Below are 19300 nucleotides of genomic sequence, written 5' to 3'. Positions count from 1 at the left end.
CCACTCTGCATGAACCCTGTGCAAGGGTACATCCCACCCACCCAACCCCTTGGGGCTGGGTTTCGTTCAATCCACTTTCTTCGTGGCCTTTGGCGTGTGTTTCTGCATTTTGATGTGTTCCAAAAAGTCCCCAAAAAGTTTTTGATGCACTGCATCTCGCATCCGGAGGAGTTATACTTAGATTTTTTTTTCTCTCTTCTTTTCTTTCTCTGTTTTCTTATGGCCCAATTTGCATTCTACAGTTTGAATCTGGATTTCCTTAGGGAAAAATGTGACATTATTATAATTTTATACCATGGTCATGGTACAATTATGCATCTTACCCAACACCGCCTCCAGCACCTTGAGCGGGACTATGTTAGGCCAGTTACAGGATGTACTATGTAGGATCTCGTGAACCTTATCTATATGTAGGGTTATATGTAGGGTCCTATTTCCCCCATATTATAAAATGCAAAGTTCAAGGTTTCGTTTTCGGTATCAGGTCAGAGATCCAGCTGTGCCCTTGGGAAGGGAAAATAAGAAGAAATCCAAAGGTACTAAGAGTACTAAAAGTACTGAAATAGTACCAAAAGTACCAAAGTACCTGATATTCATTGCCAATAAACAAACTAGTCCATTCTTTTTCCGAGGAATCTTTTTCCGCCAGCTATTCAAGTGATAATGGGATGTATCTCTTTTAGCGGAATTGCGGTTCAGTGAACCCGGAACAAAAGCAAAAGATACTAAAGATCCCAAATATCGTAAATAAGAATAAATAGAAATAAATAGAGTCAAAATAGAGAGACTAAGGGTTCCCAGGCGGTTGGGTCAACCCTATTGCTTCTCCACTATGGGCCTTTTGGGAGATTTGCATTTTGCAGAAGTACGCTGTTTCTGTTTCGGGCTTCTATAGTATTTTGGGTGGAGGGGTCCCAACTGTGTACTCCGACATATTTCCTATTTTTCGTCTTTCTTTTTATTGAGGAGATTAATGAATATAATTTGCATTTATCTCTTATTATCCAAATAAAAACAGATCGAATTATGTGGAAATAAATGCAGATCTCCCTCACTTCCCCTTCAGTAGACTTAGGTGTAGATACTCTGTCCAACAATTAGCAACCTCATAGATATAAGAAAAATAAGGGAAATCAATCAATCTTACCTCTGTAATCTGATTCACAGCCAACCCAGGCTCTGCCATTTCAGCGTCGCGCAGGAAATCCAATGGCAACCAAACAAGGTGACCCTTAATGAGATCCAGCTTCTCACGCACATCCTTGGCCGGCATATACGGATCGAACAGATGTCCTTCCTTATGTGTGCCCCGTGGCCGGAAATTGTCATAGTCCTCAAAAGTCTTGATATGATCGTCAGGGTCCGCCCGGAACAACATCCGATACGCCTCGGTGTTCCCGCTTGCCTGAGACGTCCAGGTGTTCCAGACCCCATCGCTGAGTGGATCCATCACGAACTCGTTCTCCGGCCCCTCATCGATCTTGTTGAGAGACACATCGGGCGGTTGCGCGTTCGGATCACCTGAGGCATCGTATTCTTGCGCCCGCAGTAGGCCTAGGTGTTCGCGCCACAGTTGCCGTCGGAGCGTTGCGGCCAATCGGGATGCCCGGTACGGCTGCCCGTTCATTTGGCTGTCGATTAGGTCTTGGTCTTCCATTACGATGGCCAGTTCGCTATCGTGCGAGCCAAGCTGGGACTGTGGGGAAGATTGGACATCAGCTGATGATACAGACCAGAAAAATAGAAGTGAATGCGTCGGATGTGACGAGGGATAAGGTGCTGGTGTCTACTTACTCGATCGTTGATGTTGGCGCTGCCGCAAATGATCGTGCGATCATCGACGATACACACTTTGCCGTGCACGTACAGCTCCTCCTGGACGAAGTTGGCCTTTTCGGCCTCTGGGTCGCCCTCCCAGGTCTCGTCGGACATCTTACCCCCGTTCAACATGCTGCAATGCGATACGGAATCCTTGCTGTGGAAACCATCGTGGGCCTTTCTCTGCTCGACCTTATCTTGGAAATTCTGGAGCTTGCGCAGAGTTTCTTGCTTCGCACTTTGGTCGGCTGCGTAGTCCTTCTCGTTATCGTCGCCGTCTTTGCCCACCGCTGGGTGCACACTTTCACTCATGATGGTCTCTGCGATACCGCGCTGGATATCCTGGTATGTGACATCGGCTTGCTTCTCGAGCTCCTCGAGAACGGGCGTTTTGTTGATTCGATCATAAGCGCGCAGGGCGAACACGAAGACGTGTTCTGAATAAACTCGTTAGACATGCAACTGAAACTGAAGCGACCAAAAAAAAAAAAAAAAACACTTACCTCTTGGGTCAATACCCTCTTTCTCGATCTGCCCAAAGATCGAGTGCTCGCCGCGACAAATCGACTTGTACTGGTAGTCCATGATCGCCCGAGTACCCAACGCAGCATTGTCGCGCAAATCGCCGGCGAACCCGGGGATCGCGGGGATGACAATGATAACCCGGAACTTGCGGCCCTCTTTGCCTGCGCGCACGCAAGCTTCGACAATCGCTCGGCCGATCGTGTTGAAAACCGGGCGCTGTTGGTCGCCAGTGGCAGTGACTATAAAGGTTAGCAAAGTACACTACTAGAAGGAAAACGCGGACATACTGAAGAATTGGTTCTCAATGTACACATAGTGCTGGGCATTGCGGATAGTCTCGCAGTACGCGTTTTGGATACTGTGCTCGTTCAAAATACCGCTACTCCAGTCGTCACTACTACGCACGATTTGAGCGCGCACAGTTCCCACGTTACCGCGAGGCTTAGAAGATAGGGGTGTCAGTGGGTGCTGGATGTAGTCTCCGCAGGGGTACTTGGGTCGCTGCACGGCGATGATATCTTCTTCTTCGCCTGTGCGGCCCTCCATTAGCAGCCAATCGACATCGTGGCTGCGCTTGTATTTGTCGCGCTTGATGAAGTTCCAGCGCAGAACAAAGTGTTCGGCAATGTCATACACACAGTCGCCCTGCAAGCCCATGGCCACGTCGTGCCAGGGCATGCGGCCAAAGTCGACTTTGCTGACTTCGTTGCTCTGCCAGTCCTCTACGCTCTGGAAGTCCATGATCCGGTTGTTATTGAAGTCTTGTCCCGGGAAAATGTCATCCCGCAACCCTGCAGGGTGGACATCGGCCAGTGGGTGTTGGTTTGCATCCCATCGTCCGAAACAAAGATCAATGCCTCCGATAAAGCCCACATTGTAATCAATGACGATGAATTTCTCGTGGTGCGCCTTGGTTATTGTTAATTTTATCCCAACCAATAGATTTTATGCACATACCCAGTAAAGGGTCATATCAGCTGCGTTCTCGAAGACATTATGGTCGGGATGGCGCATAACTCGGATATTGCCATAGCCAGGAGTTCCCTCGGGGCAAAGATTCCGCAAGGCATGTTTAGTGTGGGCGGAATTACAAGTCAGGGCTTGGTTGACCTACAGATGAATTAGTGTAGTTCTTTTTTCTTGATACCAACAGGATAATGCCAACCTCTTTATAGACAATGATATAAATCTTGACACCTGCTTCCGCGCGCCGCTTCAAGACCTGATCCAATCGCCATTCCTGGTGCTCAACAGGAGGACGGCGCAAGAAGAGTTCTGGAGAGAGCCACCAGTCGGCGATGTAGATAGTCTCGGTGGCTTTCTCCAGAGCCTCGGAGACTGCCCACATGTAGTCCTTACCATCGACATACCACTTGACGCGATTACCATCGTGGACAGGTGCAAAAGATTTGAAGCGGTGTGAGTCTGCGATCTCGGAGCGCTTGCGGTCTGTCACTTGTTCGTGCTCCTCGTCATGGCGATGATTTGGGTTTATGATATTAAAGAACTTGCCAACTTTGGCCTTTAAATGTGTAGCATCAGCTTTAACATCATGGATATGGGTGTCTTAAGACAATCAGGTCAGTTTTTTTCCTGATAAAATGGGAGGGTGGGGGTTCTCAATCTGCCAACCTTTGAACGACCCCTCCAAATTATCAATTTTTTGTTCAAACTTCTCCTTGAATTTCCGCATGATTGGGGTTTCTTGGGGCAGATTTGGAGAAAATGGGGTGGGTGTTGGAAGGGAGGGGGAGGGGGAAGATCTGGAGATAATATTGGTTTCTAAATTAGTGACATCACAGCCCTACATAGGTACTCCATACGTGAACATATGATTTGTCTCTCTAATGCCAAGGAAAATGTTTCAAATGCCGATCAAAATCATCCATATGTAGGAGTGTCCTATTTTTACATGGGTTTGCCGTGTGGAGCTTTCTTATTTCCGTGGTTCCTAATATCGAACCACTCGCTTTTTTTCTTGGCAGAATGTAAATTTCATATTGAATTATGTAAAAGGGATAGGAAAATAGTAGTAAATATCAGATGGCAAAGATCTGTGGAGAGTCGATCATGTAGAATGTTTATCGGTGTTCTGGTGGAGATATATAGATGTGCTTACATATAACTAACTACGCAGTACCCGGGCAGCATTCATACATATGTATGAAGAGAAACAAAAGAAAGTGGCCAGTCAGTTCTGGAGATCTCTAAAGATATTATACATGGAAAAATTGTTCGGTGAGAACTATGCTTTTCACTAGATTCTACAGTACAGTCGTCAATCATTATCCTTCTTGCCATAGTAGTGAGGGAAAAAAAAAAAAAAGCCACCTCAAGGAGAACACTTCGAAATGACATTGTAGTGGTATCTCAGAGGTAGCACCTCTAATATCATCTCAAGGTACATGATATTCACATCTACTCCGTAACTATATAGTGGTGTGGACGTAGTTAGTTGATGTCGGAACCAATGATGTAATTGATTTGAAAGTTCCCAAGGATTCATCTGCGCCCACTTTGAGATCATTTAGTTGATATATAGATATTTATTCGTATAATATCTATAGATGTTGTCCAAGCTATTTATTGTTTTGGTCTTCCAGATATATAAGGCTCTATATAAGTCATTGTTGACAAGGTCATGTGATATGAACCACCTTTGAGCTCAATTTCAAAACATAGGCATATTTAGGACTATAACTTGTGTAAAACATTGAATATATTTGTGATAGAACACATATATACTCCTCTTATTCTCAATAAACCCAAGCCCATGTTAAAGCATTTGAACGTGAATCATTCCTCAGCCCATTGTTAAGAAGTTGTTGTTTGGCAGGAATGCTGACCGCCACCACGTGACTGGATGGGAAAAACAACGTTGTCAGAGGAACGGGCCCTTTTCTGTTTATCCTCCCTCGACTCACACAACGCGGCTAGCCTTTCAGAGCCCAAGGCTCGCCACAAGTCGTCAATTTTTGGTTAATGTTCTTGCATCGTTTTGGATTACATATTCTGTTTGTCGGGTGTGCCTGCCTAATTTTGGATTTGAATGGTCTTGTAAACGTTGCGAAACGAGACACACGACTGGCCATCGCCCTGGTTACCGGCTCCTCCACTTACTAACTCAAACGAAGCAGAGCATGATGCCACCAGAACTAGGTAAGTACAATGCAGGACCGAGAAAAAAAACTCTGCTGCAGGTCATTTGGTTCCTCATGCTAACGTGCTTGCAAGCCCGAGCTCACTCGCAGGGCAGTGCAGTGTCCCAGACAACACAGATCGCCCCTCAAAGCCGGCCAGGTACTGCAGACCCTGTGCGAGCACGGTCCGAGGCCCTCTCAAGGGCTAGCCGTCGTCCTCGGTCTAGAGGATCAACAGCAAGCATCCACTCGAGTACCACCCAGCAAACCCAAGACCAGCACCTCGACGGGTTCCCACAGTTTATGCCATCGCAAGTCGGAACGGGCCAGCATATGTTCAACAACCCGGAGGACATGCTTATGCGGTTTGGGCATCAGCTTTCACATCATAACGGTGCACCGCTGGATCAATCGATGCAAGACACCCACCCCGGGATGTCTCGAGCCGAAGACTTTCCAAATCATCCGATGCAGGGACACCCGCTTTCCCACCACCCTATACAGCCCGAAATTCCAAGCGGCTTGCCTGGTGTATCCGTTCCACAATATCAGCCAATGTATGATAGTGGTGTCGAGAACCACCTTCCGGACCACATCGTCGAGGATCAAGAAATCTCGGAGCCAGGGGCTAAAAAGAAAAGAGGAGCGAGCTCGACGGTGGCTAACGACAACGAGCTCCGAAAGCTGCTTCGCCAGTATGAGGGATGGAATCTCAAGCAAATGGCGGCTGAGGTTATGAAGAATGAGGGTGGTGGGGGCAAGGCTGAGAAAGTGAAGCAGGTCTTCGCGATGATCTGGTAAGGCACATTGCCGCAAATGCCCTGCAATAATTTGTCTAACTGTGAACAGGCTGAGAGAAAATTGCCGGAAGAGCAGTGGCTCAGTTCGTCGTGACCGGGTGTATTGCTGCTATGCAGAGAACTGTGGAACGGAACGCGTCTCAGTACTGAACCCTGCATCATTCGGAAAGTTGGTTCGCATCATCTTTCCCAATGTACAGACTCGGCGACTTGGAGTCCGAGGCGAGTCCAAGTATCACTACGTCGATTTGTCGGTCATTGAGGAAAAGCAACAAAAACTTGCGCCTCTCAACCCACAAATTGCCCATCATTCAAATGGCCCTGCTTCTATGCCCTCCAGGGCTGCCAGTGCGATGCGCTCGAGAAGGTAAGATATAACTGACATCAATCTTCGTTTGCTCTCACTGACGAATGACTAGTGCTAGCGTACAGCAACCGACTGCCGACACTGCCGTGTTTCCTTCACCCACAACCTCCTTTGCTCCTCGATTCCCGAACAATGCCTCTCCTGCCGACTGCAATTGCCAAGGCCACACCCCATCTGGGCCAGATGCAACGATCACCCGCGAGAATGTAGCCCAGCAGGCTGGGAAAATGATACACCAGATGCTTCAGTTCCCGATGGACGAGAACACCTTGGTTGATAATGATACCCTTCAACTTCCCGATATCCGTGCCTATTTACCTGCAAACACCGACTTGAAAGTTGCTGCAGCTCTTGCTGCCCTGTATCGCTCCCATTGCATTTCGGTCATCGACAGCTTCCGATATTGCAAGGAAAGAAACCTTATGAAATATTTCTCCGCTTTCCATGGAACATTGACTGTTCCCGTTCAAAAGTTGTTGACCCATCCCAACCTTGCTCCATGGATCAAGGAATGTGATTGGATGATGTACCAGAAGATGATTGCGTTTGTGGCGCCCCTAACAACTCAGGTGGTCCCCAAGCCAGTCCTAGACGCTTTCAACTCCATCTCACAACGGCTTTGTGGTCACATCGCTGAGACCTTTAAGACCCAACCAACCCATGTCTCCTTAGCACGCTTGATTCCTGCGCATATCTTTTGCAATCTCCTCAAGCATATGCTTGATGTGAACCAGGCTGCCAATGCCGCTGCCGCCTGGCTTTGCCACCCGGATAACCGAAACCAAATGTGGACCGACTTTAAGACTATGGTCAATCCTCGAGATATGATGACCAAGGCGAACATTCCAACGTGCGCTGAGCCAGCGACGGAGCAAATTCTCAAGCATGACATTCGTGCGCTCTTGACTCCATTGACTGATGCTGACCCCTCCGCAAGCTTGCTTTTCTTCACGCAACCTGATACTCCCGATTCTGTTGAAGCGCACAAGTTCCCTGTGGAAAGTGCTCCCGGAGACGAGTACAACTTCCCAGACAAATGGGTTCAGTTCATCCTCAACATCCCCGCTGCCTTTGCCAACCACCGCACGCAATGTGTCATTGAAAAGGTTGATGCCTTGTGGGATAGCGTGTTACACCGACTTACCCTGGCTGGGGCACCAAGCTTTAGTGCGTGGTGGATGACAAAAGTCTTCTTCCACGAGATGATGGTCTGGCAAGCAGAGAAGGGTGGGTTCATGCGCAACACCCCTGGATCACTGCAAAGTGCGACGTTTGGTCCCGAATCACTCGGCCACTTTCATATAAAACAAGCGTCTGTTCCCGAGACATCCCCTTTTGAAGCATCAAACGATTCCCAAGTCAAATCCAACCCGAGTCCTCCTGTGGCTCACAATGGCCACCAAAGCCACCCTCCCAGTCAGCATCCAGAGTTCAAACACCCTCCCAACGAGAAACGTCTCTCTCTTCAAGATCCGAGCTTCCAAGGCCATAACAATGACGACAGCGCGATTGACCTTGAGGATGATACCATGTTACTGGCAGTTGGCAAATACGGTGACATGATGGTCTCCGATCCCGCAGATGCCGAAGGTGATGTCGTCGTCATCTAGTCTAATTTTTGATTTCTGTTCATGAGTTGGAGTTGGATATCCCTTGTTTCTGGAGGCTTCTCTATTGGTTGTGGATGGCGTTCCCACGATTTTCCTTTGTTCTTTTCTTTTTCATCTCCTTTGTTTGCATGAAGCGATGAGACATGAGCAATGAGGCTCTCGAGTCTTCCTTGCAACCCCGGTACGCCGGGTGCTTTCTTTGGTCAGACCTACAGCATTTAATTGGCGTGGCGGAAATCAGTACTGACTTGGTTCTTGCTTCTCCTTTTCCTGTTTGTTTACTTTCGGGTCTCACATCGAGTCCCTATGTACATATTACTTGTGGACGTACCTTGATCATTGGGGCAATACTTTAATGTGCATGAATAACTGTTGCCACACACATTTCCATATAACCTTTAAGTTGATTGTATTCCCTGTCATGATTTTCCAAGTGTTTACTGCTTTTTCTGGCTCTTGGGATAGTGGGTGGTTTATGTAAATGCATATATTGTAGCCACAATGATTATTGGAATCTGGAAAATAGCCAGCCGAGACTAAAATTATATCATTGATCATTCTTTATTCATGGAGAAGTGATGTACTCTTACCTTCCTACATATTTTGTCTCCTCAAAGTCTCTAAAACTCGGCGAAAAAACTAATATTCAACTAATACACAAGGTCCAAGGTCCTGTATGAGCGGCAAATCTTTCATGAACTCCTACGAACTTCCACGAAGATTAGTAGCAGGCACATGGGTACATATGTTCAACAGGTTAATTTCCTGAGAGATGAGGATCAAGATCCTGAGCAAAAGAAGGGTCTTGTTTTGCAAATCGATGAATCCACTTAGAAATTTCTAGTTGTTCACATATTATCGACAACTCGTATACGGAGTATGCATGCCCTCAATGACGCCAAAGACATCCCGGAAAAGACAGACTTTGCAACATGTCGTGGGTCCAGAGGGTAGCAGTTGACGCTTCTATCTTTTCCTTTTTTCCCCCTTCCGGTTCAATCCGCAGGCACCTGGCTTTAACCACGTCAACTTTAGATTCGTTAATGCACATCGATCGGGGGAATTAATAATTGAAGCAGATTCTAACTTGCATGAATACATGTCCTGGGCTCAGAGGGAAATTGTTTGCTTTATAGTGTGTGGTAAGTGATCATGAATGTATGTAGTAACTAGGTATTTCATATAGGTACCACCCACCCACAGTTACGTACATTGTAGATTGCTTTATGCGCACAAGGCCTCATTGTGCAAGGGAATAATTGACTGCGATGTATGTACATCATCTTTCATGCATATGACGATCTCTTTCTGGTTTTATTCTCACCTCTTTAACATCCCGTTCTTTATTTCGTTCCTAGTTCAACTGTTTTTATAGTTTAGCTAATTTTTTTTTTTTATTACTCATAGATCGCTGGAGCACCTTAAAGTCAACAGAAGCTTAAAAGCTTATCTCATGGACCATTGATTCCTTTACACGTGCAGCCGTTAGCCCAGATAAGGTTAGTTTAGATTGCTTTATATACATATGTATGAAGACATCAGTATCAATGTGAGAGAACCAAGGGTGATATTTGCAATGATATAACAAAAAAATTACATCCAGTTATGGTCAAGTACAGTTCGCGGTAGATATGATGGATATATAAACACATGAAGAAGAATCGCTTCTACTCCGGACGACAAATACGTCAGGGGCTCACGTCCTGAGACACACAGTGTCTCATTCTCGAGATTGGCGCCCAAACCAAACGATCAACACAAGGTTTGAACGATGGACCCGGTGAAGCTGTGCCCGGCTCGCTCCCGACCCCCATGTTCGGGACCACCAATACTGGCGGATCCCGCCATGGCGGCATTGTCGCAAACCCAGAGTGCCCATCCCAAGCAGACACTTGGTAGATGAGGCATGCAAATATTAAGTTAGATGAAAATGTAAATAAAGATTCGCGCCCAAGTCGGTTTATGAGAATGCTTAGGTTTTGTCTTCTTTGGCCTCTTCTTTAGCCTCTTCTTTGGCCTCTTCTTTGGCCTCTTCTTTGGCCTCTTCTTTAGCCTCTTCTTTGGCCTCTTCTTTGGCCTCTTCTTTGGCCTCTTCTTTGGCCTCTTCTTTGGCCTCTTCTTTGGCCTCTTCTTCGGACTCTTCTTTGGCCTGTTCTTTGGCCTTTGGAGAGGAGTATCTCCATCGGTCCCAGTTCTCCAGTACCCACCAGTTGGTGACATAGGATGCGTGGTAAAGCCAGTTGAGAACTTCTTCATCATCATACTCCTCATTGACCGCGGCCGCTAGGTCGATAAGGCTGAAGCGCTCGATCGGGCTCAGCTCGTTCGGGTCCTTGGACACATCGGAGAAGCGCCATTCCACGTCGTTGACTAGTGGGATCACCAGGCGGAACTCGGGCCGGGCGGCGGAGCGAACAGATAGCCATGAACCACCGGTGTTCATGACTGTGAAATGCCAGGCTTCGCGTCCGTCCTGCTCGACGACCTGCGGTCGGATCAGGGATTGACCTTCGTACAGCGAGCGAATATCGCGGGCGGAACGTGTGCTGTCCTTGCTGAGAGATGCCGACTCGATCAACAAGTCGACGATGGTGGGGACGATCTGGGTGCTGATGACTGGGGTGTCGATCTGGACGGGAGGGAGTAGAGGGTGCGCAATCACGATCGGGACCTTGAAGCTGCCGACGTGGGGGTTGTCATAGGGAGTGATACCGCCGTCGTTAGGGAGGGAAAGGCCGTGATCTCCAGCCATGACGAACAGGGTCTCATTGGCAACTCCCTTCTCCTCCAGGATATCGATGAGATCCGAGAGCCAATCATCCACATAACCAACCGAGTTCAGGTATCGATTCATATCGTTGTTGGCACCGGATTTGGAGCCCATAATATCTTCATAGGCGTCATTCGGAACTCCCCACGGATGGTGAGTGGTACTCGTGAGGTGGGTGAGGAAGAGACGGTGGTGGTCACGTTCTGCATCATCGATGGCATCGCGGATGTACTCCCGAAGCTCAGATTCCGGATAGCCATAGTAGTTCACCTCGGCACTAGTGACTGGATAATGCTTGGCATCGGGCTTGATGATCGTCTCCTTGGTCTGTTTGTCACGGAATCCCAAGTGGGGAGTCAGTTTGTTTTGGTTGTCGTACATTTCGGTGACAGACATCATGAAGGTCGAATGCCACGGCCACTTGGTGAAGTCGTCGGTCTCGCTAGTGATATCCGGTTGCTGGCTTAGCATGTCGAAGACATGGGGCAGACATGGCTGGTAGATGTGGTGTTCGAATTCGCGGTTGAAATCGGCGACCATGGGGGTCACACCACAGAAACTTCCTGTCAAACTCTTGAGAGTATATGTGGAGGAGGTGATGGCATCCTTGGCGCTGATGCCACCATACGCCTTGCGGCCGTTGAAACGGGCATTGTCGTGCTCAAATCCATTAGGGAAATTGGTCAAAAACTCGGCAGTGCGGGTGAGGTTGGAAAGGCGGTCCACAACCTCTGGGGGGATCGTCTTGTTCTTCCATGTTTCCGCGATGCGCTTCCACATAAAACTGTCCTTTTGCAGGGGGAAGATATCGGCACGTGCACTTTCGAGTTTCAAGAAAACGACATGCTTGATCTTCACATCGCCGCTAGCCAATGCGTTGTGAATCTCCTCCAGCACGGGCTTGTGGAGGTTGGAGATGTGCAATGGGTCCTCTCGCGGGTTGTAGTGAAGCGCCAGGGGGTCAGCTTGATCCCAGTCCTCGAAACCGGCGATGGGTTCCTTTGACATCCAGCTCCAACGGGGTGCGGGGCCTAATGCAGTGACCCTATCCAAATACTCGAAACGGGCCGGTGCGCCAGTGGTATCGACGGGGGAGTGACGCTCCGCGCCTTCAACGACTGTAGTCAAGGGCAAGGTGGTGGACATGTACATATATACCGGTTCCCACGGTCGCATAAAGCGGAGGAAGAGGAAGAGACTGAACAATCCCAGGATGAGCGCCCGTTGGGGCACACCATCGGTAACTCGCTTGGACTCCGGGAGGCGGTTGGGTAGTTGTGCGGTATTCAACAGATGGTCCCCTTCTTCGTTATCACTGAAATCATCGTTGTCATCCATGGAGATCTGTTCGTAGATTCGAGGGTCGGGCAGGTCGGGGGCGGGGGATTTGGATCGCGGCCAGAAGCGCTGCACCAGGGGCTCCACGTGTGGTCGCACACGAGCAAACAACCATCGAACGGGCCAGGCCCAGACATGCAGGATTCCTCCCGTGATTGCATGAATGGAATGAGCAGCGAACAATGAGATTGTTAGGAGGATACCCTCGACAATCAAAAACCCGGTCAAACCGGTGAGCAGGGTATGAATGGCAGCGGCATCACCATTGAAGGATTTGGCTTGGCGCCAGTGGATCTCGGCACCGGTGAAAACGTAGAAGGAGGTATTGGCGGCAGCCATGAAGGAGACAAGTAAACTGTAACATATTTGATTAGAGATCAGATCAATATTAATTTCATTCAGATCAATTCAAATTCACTTGAAATTCATTGGAATCCGAAAAAAAATGTTGTTGGAAAAAGGGGGCACGTGGACACATACCTAGACGGGATAACCAAGATTGCCAGTAGGGCGGCCCCCGGTCGCCACGCGACCTTCTGGACGAGAATGCGAAATAGCAATAGAATCATCACATCTTGGAAAAAGAAGGTAAGACCCCATAGAAATAGACGGGGAAGAGGTAGGGAATATATATGAGCATAAAGATGAAGAAATTTGGCACTGAATAACGAAAGAAAAGCGAGGGTGAAAAAATAGCGACGGGAAAAGTCCCAGACGGCATCCAGGGTCTCACCAGGAGAGAGACGAACCCGCCGGATGCCGTGGCTTAAATAAGCATGAACAGCGTGAACGACTTTCATGATATATATATATGAATGAATGAAAATGTGTATATATACACTTCACACCCCCGACATTTAAAGAAAAGAAGAAGAAGGAGGAGGGAGAAGAAGGCCCCCAAGGGTCTTGGTGTAAGCCAAGTGGGATTTTGTGGAGACGATGACCGTGTTGATTTAGTGACCATTGAGGTACTCAGCTAATACCTAGGGACCATTTTCCGTTTCCCGAGGTCGATGTCTTGGATTAGTATTAATTTGTCTGATTTTTACTTATTAGTAGTGATCTCATTGGTGTTTTAATCTCTATTTACTCTACAAATACTACCCATTTAGTTACTTTACTTTATACGTACGAATACGATCCAGTCCGAGTTAAATGGCCCCCAAATATACTCCAACAGCCTTTCCCCCCTCCTTCCTCAAGCCCCTCAAGCCCCCCAAGCCTCCTCCAAGCCCCCAAAAGCCCGCCAAGAAAAGGCCCCGCTCTCCGGAATTGAAATGAAAATAAATCCGGTTTCTCCTTTCTCTCTTTGAATATGTGTGCATCATGTTAGGGAGCTTATTCGGTTGGATCTCGCTCCTCTTTGAGCCACTGGCCTTTCAAGTTCCTCTGATCGAACCTCAACCCAGACTCAAGGCAGAGAATGGTACAGCCATTCCCGTCCAGGGCGCCTGGCAAGATATCATCACCGGTCATTATGCGATCCCTCCTATATTGAAAATCCATGATCGGAACAGTGTTGTCAAATGGAGTTGGCAGCGAGAAGATGTCACTCAACCCATCCCACCTCTGATTCAGAGTGGTTTATATAGCGATTACAACGATGCGACCGATATGAAATGGATGCGAGGCGGTAAAAGCGTGGCTGCCGTCTACAGTGCCCTCATCGTCGTCATCAACCACACCCCCGATCAACCCTCCACCGATAAGAAAATCACATTTGCCCTCAACAGAGCAAATGATGTCCTAAACAATGCCCATACCATCGAGCCTTTGCCCGGTGATCGCCTGGCTGTCGGAACCACCGGACAGCGACCCTGGGACGGCATTTTGGTCTACAACATGAGCGAGACTCTTCCCCTCGTCGATGAACCTCCCGTATTGCAAAGGATTGAAGGTCTCCGGGCCATTCACGCCATGATTTGGGATGAGCAGGGTCAGATGTTGTGGGCGACCGGCACCGATGCCGCCGCCGATGGCTCCGATCCCGTTCCGGCCTACGGCGTCATTCAGGGATACCCCTTCGATGCCGAGACGGGCCTACTCGGTGTGGATGAAGCCTATCGATTCCGATTCCCGGAGTATTATGATATCGACATCGAATGGGGACATGGATACAGTTGGTGGTCCGGGCCCCATGATCTCGTCCCCGTCCCCAATGAACGAGTATTTCTCGTCTCCAACGATATCGGTCTCCACGCCTTCGATATCGATAAAATGAAATTTACCGCCGAATACGATGAAGTCATCGAGAGATATATGCCCGGATTCGAGGTCACCACCAACGATCGTCACGGGATCAACCGCCAGGGAGAATACGTGGAGTTGCCGCAGTCGGACCTCAAGGGTTTCAGTCTGGCCCCCGACGGAAGCTACCTATACACTCAGTCTCTATGGCGACTATACCGAGGGAACCATACCAGTCTCGTGGTCGATGGCGTGCGTCACCAGATCATGAAAGGGAATGAAATCTATCGGTCGCGATGGTTCGGAGACATCGATGGCTGGCCCAAACCAAAGACATAAAGAGTGCCTTTGGAGATGTGAACCAAGTTCAGTTGTACAGCACCTCGCCCTGGTGGGCTCCAATATACCTAAATCTTGATAATGAACATTCAAGCGATGGCACATTTTCGCCTTGTCATGCACCATGCCTCGTTGACCTACAATATCCGATCTCACCTCCCCGGTCTTGATTTCTCAAGCGCTACCCAAATTCCTTTTTTTTTTTTCTTTCCCGTTAGAATAGAGCTTGCTGACCCCGGGAGAGGCGTCTTATTACTTTTTCTTTGTGCTACAATAAATATTTAAATACCCGTGGAATCAGATATCTTCCGTTGACCCCTACCGAATCTGTCCATTTTGGGAAAGTTCAATTTAAAACACGCTACTCCGTATTCGTATTTAGTAGATTAGATTTATTTTCCGCTATGGCCCCGGCCCTAGTCAGCGTGACGCAAAATCTCCAAGCTGACTGAAATCCTAGCACGATAGCAGGTCGATTTGTTGTCAATTCCCAATAGGCTGATATGCCCTGGCCCCCTAGATTCTGTGTCTGTGCTCACATGTGCAGTTTGTAGCCTCAAGGCTCGGTTCCCCCAGATACTCCGTACGGGGTGGACTCCGTATTGGTCTAAAATTCAATATCTGGCCTCTTTCAAAACATGTTCCCTTTGGGGTTTAAATCCATTAACATAACGGAGGCTCTGAGACCTCTGTAACAAGCGATGTCGATCGCGACGCCCCAAAGGGCACGCGACCTTTTCCCTCTAATCGTACTCCGTACTCGGCTGCCTCGCGTACCCGTAGACCCGGTTACGAGCGACGAATCGGATAAGAGCGGAGAATTAGCCACTCGTCATTGCCAAGGCTAGGAACCTTGGAACAGGAACGGGTCTGAGTAAGAAATTTCACAGGATTTTATATATGAGTTATATCAGTTAGACAAAAACTAGAAAAACTTCATACATTAAATCGCGGTAAACTATACCTAGTGAGGTCGGAGACAGTTGATATAGAATCCGTAGTACCGTATCTGGGTACCAGTTACTCCGTACACTGCGTTAACAAGAAAACATGACCAGGGAGGAAAAACGAGATAAAATCAGATCTAGTGTGCATAAATGCCCGTGCTGATGTGACGGATCCTTTCTATTCATATCGATGATTCACGTGGCTGGAAAAATATAGGATTTTGTTTCATTTCTTAAAACAGCTATGACCTAAAGCCATATCCTGCCTCATCTCGTAAACGAAAGCAACGAGATGATACGGGGTGAAGAGCAGGTCCAGTCAAGTAAACTCGAATCGTTCCAGATCAGCAAACCCCTGACAATGCTCACGCATCAACAAGGTCCTGTCGCTCCCGGAATGGTGGGATCTCGGCTATCATCGCTGCATACGAGTAGACTGTGCTTTGCGAAGGCTCGTTTCCGTAAGCTATATGGGTAAGGGCCATCTTTTTGTGTGTCGGAGAGCCGATCCATGTGACTTCTGGCCTGCGTTTGCCCGCCCAATCGCAATTGAGTGCCTGGAGTGATGACTGTCCCACATTAGCTATTTGATCCTCCAACTAATCACTTTGATATTCTGTACTTACCTCTCCCTCTTCAGTCATCCAATCAGTGATAATGTGTGAATGTAGCTTGTCTCCAACGCGCACTAGAACTTGTTAGCAGACTGAGATTGTAGCTATTTGCACGTGCCAAAATCCTTTGGGGCCCTTGACTTGGCGTGAAAGAAGTATTTATGTCCAGCAGCGATCAATGATCATAGGGTGGATGCGAGTTTAGGGAGGAAACCCCGAATATTCCACTTCGGATGGGGTTGCTCACCTTGTCCTGTCTCAGATGGACCAGAGTCATCCTCTTCATCCTCTTCATAGTAATCCTCTTTACAGTCATCTTCCATAATCACCGGAACAACATCAATCTGTAAGCCAAGGGATTTAAAAACAGAATACAACACAAGGTCAGCACCCTTGAGTGCCCTCGGAAGTAGCATTGGAGCCTCATCGGATGTATGAGGATAAGCGTGAGAGCAATAGAACCCGAAAGCACCGCCTAGGGAGAGTTAGCTTGGTATCTTATGTTCATACAAGGGCATATAGCAAACACACCCTCTTTCATAAAGCCAGGTTCCATGACAAGTTCTTTCAAGAAGCTATGCAGCGACAAGCTCTTTGGGTCAACAACCAAGCTGGGCGGAATCGATCCCCCCACTGGCTCGGTTACATAGAGGTTGTATGTCAAGGTGATACGCTCGCCTTCCGTGATTGTCTCGATCTCGTGCTCACAGTCACTATAGAATGCTGCCCATTGAATCGCGGACGCACTCTGGTGACCCCAGTCAAACACAACCTGCTTTCCCTCGTGCCGAACGACCAAGTTGCCCCCTTTGAAATGAGAGGGTAAACAAACGACTAGCGAGCCGATCTGGCTCTGGGATTGCGGAGTGTCAACATGCTGCCGGAAAAGGCCAGATGGTCCCGAGTAAACCTATCGTTAACAGGCGCATTAATATTTGTTGCAGAAGAGATATTAGACTAGCATACATTCAGTTTGTATAACTCGGCACTCAGTTTCCGGAAGGGTAGAGAGTCTTGTGACACCGTGTTGAAGTTCGGAAGGAGAATTTGCTCCACATTTTGGAGGATTCCGAAGTCTGATGGGTGAAAGCTGGTGAGAAAATGTCGGGGCTCAAGCTTTCCAGCTTTTCGGTATTTAGGATCAATAACATCTTCCTGTCCCCTGCCAAAGCTAGCAGGATCGCAGTCTACTACTAATTGACGCAGATCATCGGATGCAGTTTTGGAGTCGGCATTTGAGTCGAGAGGTAGAGCCAACCCTCGTAAAATGTTGTCACCATCTGTACGCCAGCAGATCCTCACTGGCGGAGACACGGAGGCGGTTTGCGAGGATGTGGAACCAGCTGCAGACTTTGCATCAATGGGGACAAGACCTCCACAGACAAACGATGCAGATGCCCTTTTTCCGACGATGAATGCCTGCAGCTGACGACAAATTTCGTTGAATGCGAGCCTTGTCAACGATGGAGCCGTAGACTCAGAACCCCCCTTACCAGAGGTGGTGGTAGAAGAAGCCATGGTGGGTTAAAGGTTGGAAACACTAAGGGGTAGCAAGAGGAGAGATGAATGATTTGAAACCATATACTCGTCATGGTGCTGTCAGATGCTAGCTGCGGGTAGTATTTATAGACATTTTACATAACTTATGAAAAAGTCTAATATGTAGTAGACAAACATTGAAACTACAGTTACAACATACATACGTACATTATGTATCAACGGCTAACTATACATGGAAAAGTCGTTCTGCACATTTTAGGCCGTTTTTAACGCCTATACTTTAGCTACAACGCCAATAAGGGAGAATATATCTACCAAAAAGACATCACAAGGCAGGATTGGCGGTCGACTATTCTTGTGTATGTATGTAGGTATCAAATTCAGGCTGTGGCTTCCAAGTTTGTCGGGACAAACCTTGTTCTCTCTCCTCCCAATCATATTTAAGGGCCCACGCACCGGTGATACCTATTAAGCCCCTATAATAGAGCTCAGAATCTCGCCCGTTGCCTCCGTCACCGACTTGTTCATAGTTCTGGCAGTCCACCCGGATAACAGCACCAACTCAAAGAATCGACTGTCATGAGAGACGAGAATCTCGAAGACCTTCTCGCCTGATTTTCCTGGTCGTAACTTGGCCAGCTTTTTACCAGTAGCATCCTGCAACTCCATGTTCCTCCCCGTCAACATATCGAGTTTCCACTTCAATTGACCTGTGGCAGGTGACTCGAGAGTGAAGTTGCCTGACAATTCGTTTAAACGCATCTTTATTGGCTGGCCGTAAAATGCCAGGCATATTTTGGAAGACAGGCTTTGAAGTCGTGCATCGCCGATGATGTCCCAGGGACCCTCACCCCAGCCTCGAAATAATACCACGTTGGGAGCACTATATTTGGATGTAATCGAGTACATAGGCGGTGCCTCTGTTGGGTAGTCTGAAGGGTGAACCAAAATCTTTGCTGAGTCCCATGGCGCTGGTCGTAGCGAGAATGAGGCACAAGACTGTTGATTTGAAGGCTTGTAATTGGTAGAGAATGAAGAAAACAAAGCCATATGGTTCATTGTTGCAAATGAGCACTGATGCAGCGCTCTGAGACAGGAGTCGAAGTGTACAAAGACTAGGTGAAAATCAAGGCTCAAGAGTGTAGAAGAGTAGTTGTAGCTTTTTTTACAGTCAGTTTTCGATTGTTTTATACCCTTTGGAGTGTTTTTTTTAAGTTGTAATGATTGCCAGACTAGACATCTTGATCTATGGCTATCTTCTCCTATTTCCCAATCGGGCATGATAGCGCGCCGCATTACGGGATGTGGACTGTGCTCAGTATGGCTGTAACATATTTTGATTGGC

At 47.9% G+C, this 19300-nt stretch overlaps 6 protein-coding genes across 6 annotated transcripts; 2 read left to right on the top strand and 4 right to left on the bottom strand.

Moving 5' to 3' along the window:
• Nucleotides 1-1071: 1071 nt before the first annotated feature.
• pldA (uncharacterized protein) lies at nucleotides 1072-4036 on the bottom strand (the record flags this gene model as incomplete). The annotated part of the gene is made up of 8 exons (XM_057283543.1): nucleotides 1072-1086; nucleotides 1148-1696; nucleotides 1795-2255; nucleotides 2322-2582; nucleotides 2631-3252; nucleotides 3301-3453; nucleotides 3509-3909; nucleotides 3976-4036. 8 exons carry the CDS (start codon nucleotides 4034-4036, stop codon nucleotides 1072-1074), a joined length of 2523 nt encoding a protein of 840 aa, XP_057129809.1.
• Nucleotides 4037-5150: 1114 nt separating this feature from the next.
• On the top strand, nucleotides 5151-8260 carry N7471_010823 (RFX family transcription factor; the record flags this gene model as incomplete). The annotated part of the gene is made up of 4 exons (XM_057283542.1): nucleotides 5151-5502; nucleotides 5578-6280; nucleotides 6333-6650; nucleotides 6703-8260. Coding segments are annotated over 4 exons (2931 nt in total), but the record flags the coding sequence as incomplete, so codon positions are not given.
• Nucleotides 8261-10232: 1972 nt separating this feature from the next.
• On the bottom strand, nucleotides 10233-13214 carry N7471_010822 (Alkaline phosphatase-like alpha/beta/alpha; the record flags this gene model as incomplete). Its single annotated transcript, XM_057283541.1, has 2 exons — nucleotides 12849-13214; nucleotides 10233-12723 (listed from the first exon to the last, which is right to left on the bottom strand). The coding sequence occupies exons 1-2, from the start codon at nucleotides 13166-13168 to the stop codon at nucleotides 10233-10235; spliced, it is 2811 nt and encodes a 936-aa protein (XP_057129807.1). The 5' UTR covers nucleotides 13169-13214.
• A 480-nt stretch (nucleotides 13215-13694) lies between these two features.
• N7471_010821 (uncharacterized protein) lies at nucleotides 13695-15196 on the top strand (the record flags this gene model as incomplete). Its single annotated transcript, XM_057283540.1, has 1 exon — nucleotides 13695-15196. One exon carries the CDS (start codon nucleotides 13695-13697, stop codon nucleotides 14892-14894), a length of 1200 nt encoding a protein of 399 aa, XP_057129806.1. The 3' UTR covers nucleotides 14895-15196.
• Nucleotides 15197-16206: 1010 nt separating this feature from the next.
• On the bottom strand, nucleotides 16207-17973 carry N7471_010820 (2OG-Fe(II) oxygenase; the record flags this gene model as incomplete). Its single annotated transcript, XM_057283539.1, has 5 exons — nucleotides 16207-16410; nucleotides 16468-16529; nucleotides 16703-16930; nucleotides 16987-17365; nucleotides 17422-17973. The coding sequence occupies 5 exons, from the start codon at nucleotides 17971-17973 to the stop codon at nucleotides 16207-16209; spliced, it is 1425 nt and encodes a 474-aa protein (XP_057129805.1).
• A 450-nt stretch (nucleotides 17974-18423) lies between these two features.
• Nucleotides 18424-19014, bottom strand: N7471_010819 (uncharacterized protein; the record flags this gene model as incomplete). The annotated part of the gene is made up of 1 exon (XM_057283538.1): nucleotides 18424-19014. The coding sequence occupies one exon, from the start codon at nucleotides 19012-19014 to the stop codon at nucleotides 18424-18426; it is 591 nt and encodes a 196-aa protein (XP_057129804.1).
• Nucleotides 19015-19300: the final 286 nt, after the last annotated feature.

This window comes from Penicillium samsonianum, assembly GCF_028829775.1.
Source record: "Penicillium samsonianum strain IBT 33392 chromosome Unknown utg000007l_segment0_segment0, whole genome shotgun sequence".
Lineage (NCBI taxonomy): Eukaryota > Fungi > Ascomycota > Eurotiomycetes > Eurotiales > Aspergillaceae > Penicillium > Penicillium samsonianum.
This window is presented reverse-complemented; position numbering and strand designations above follow the sequence as displayed.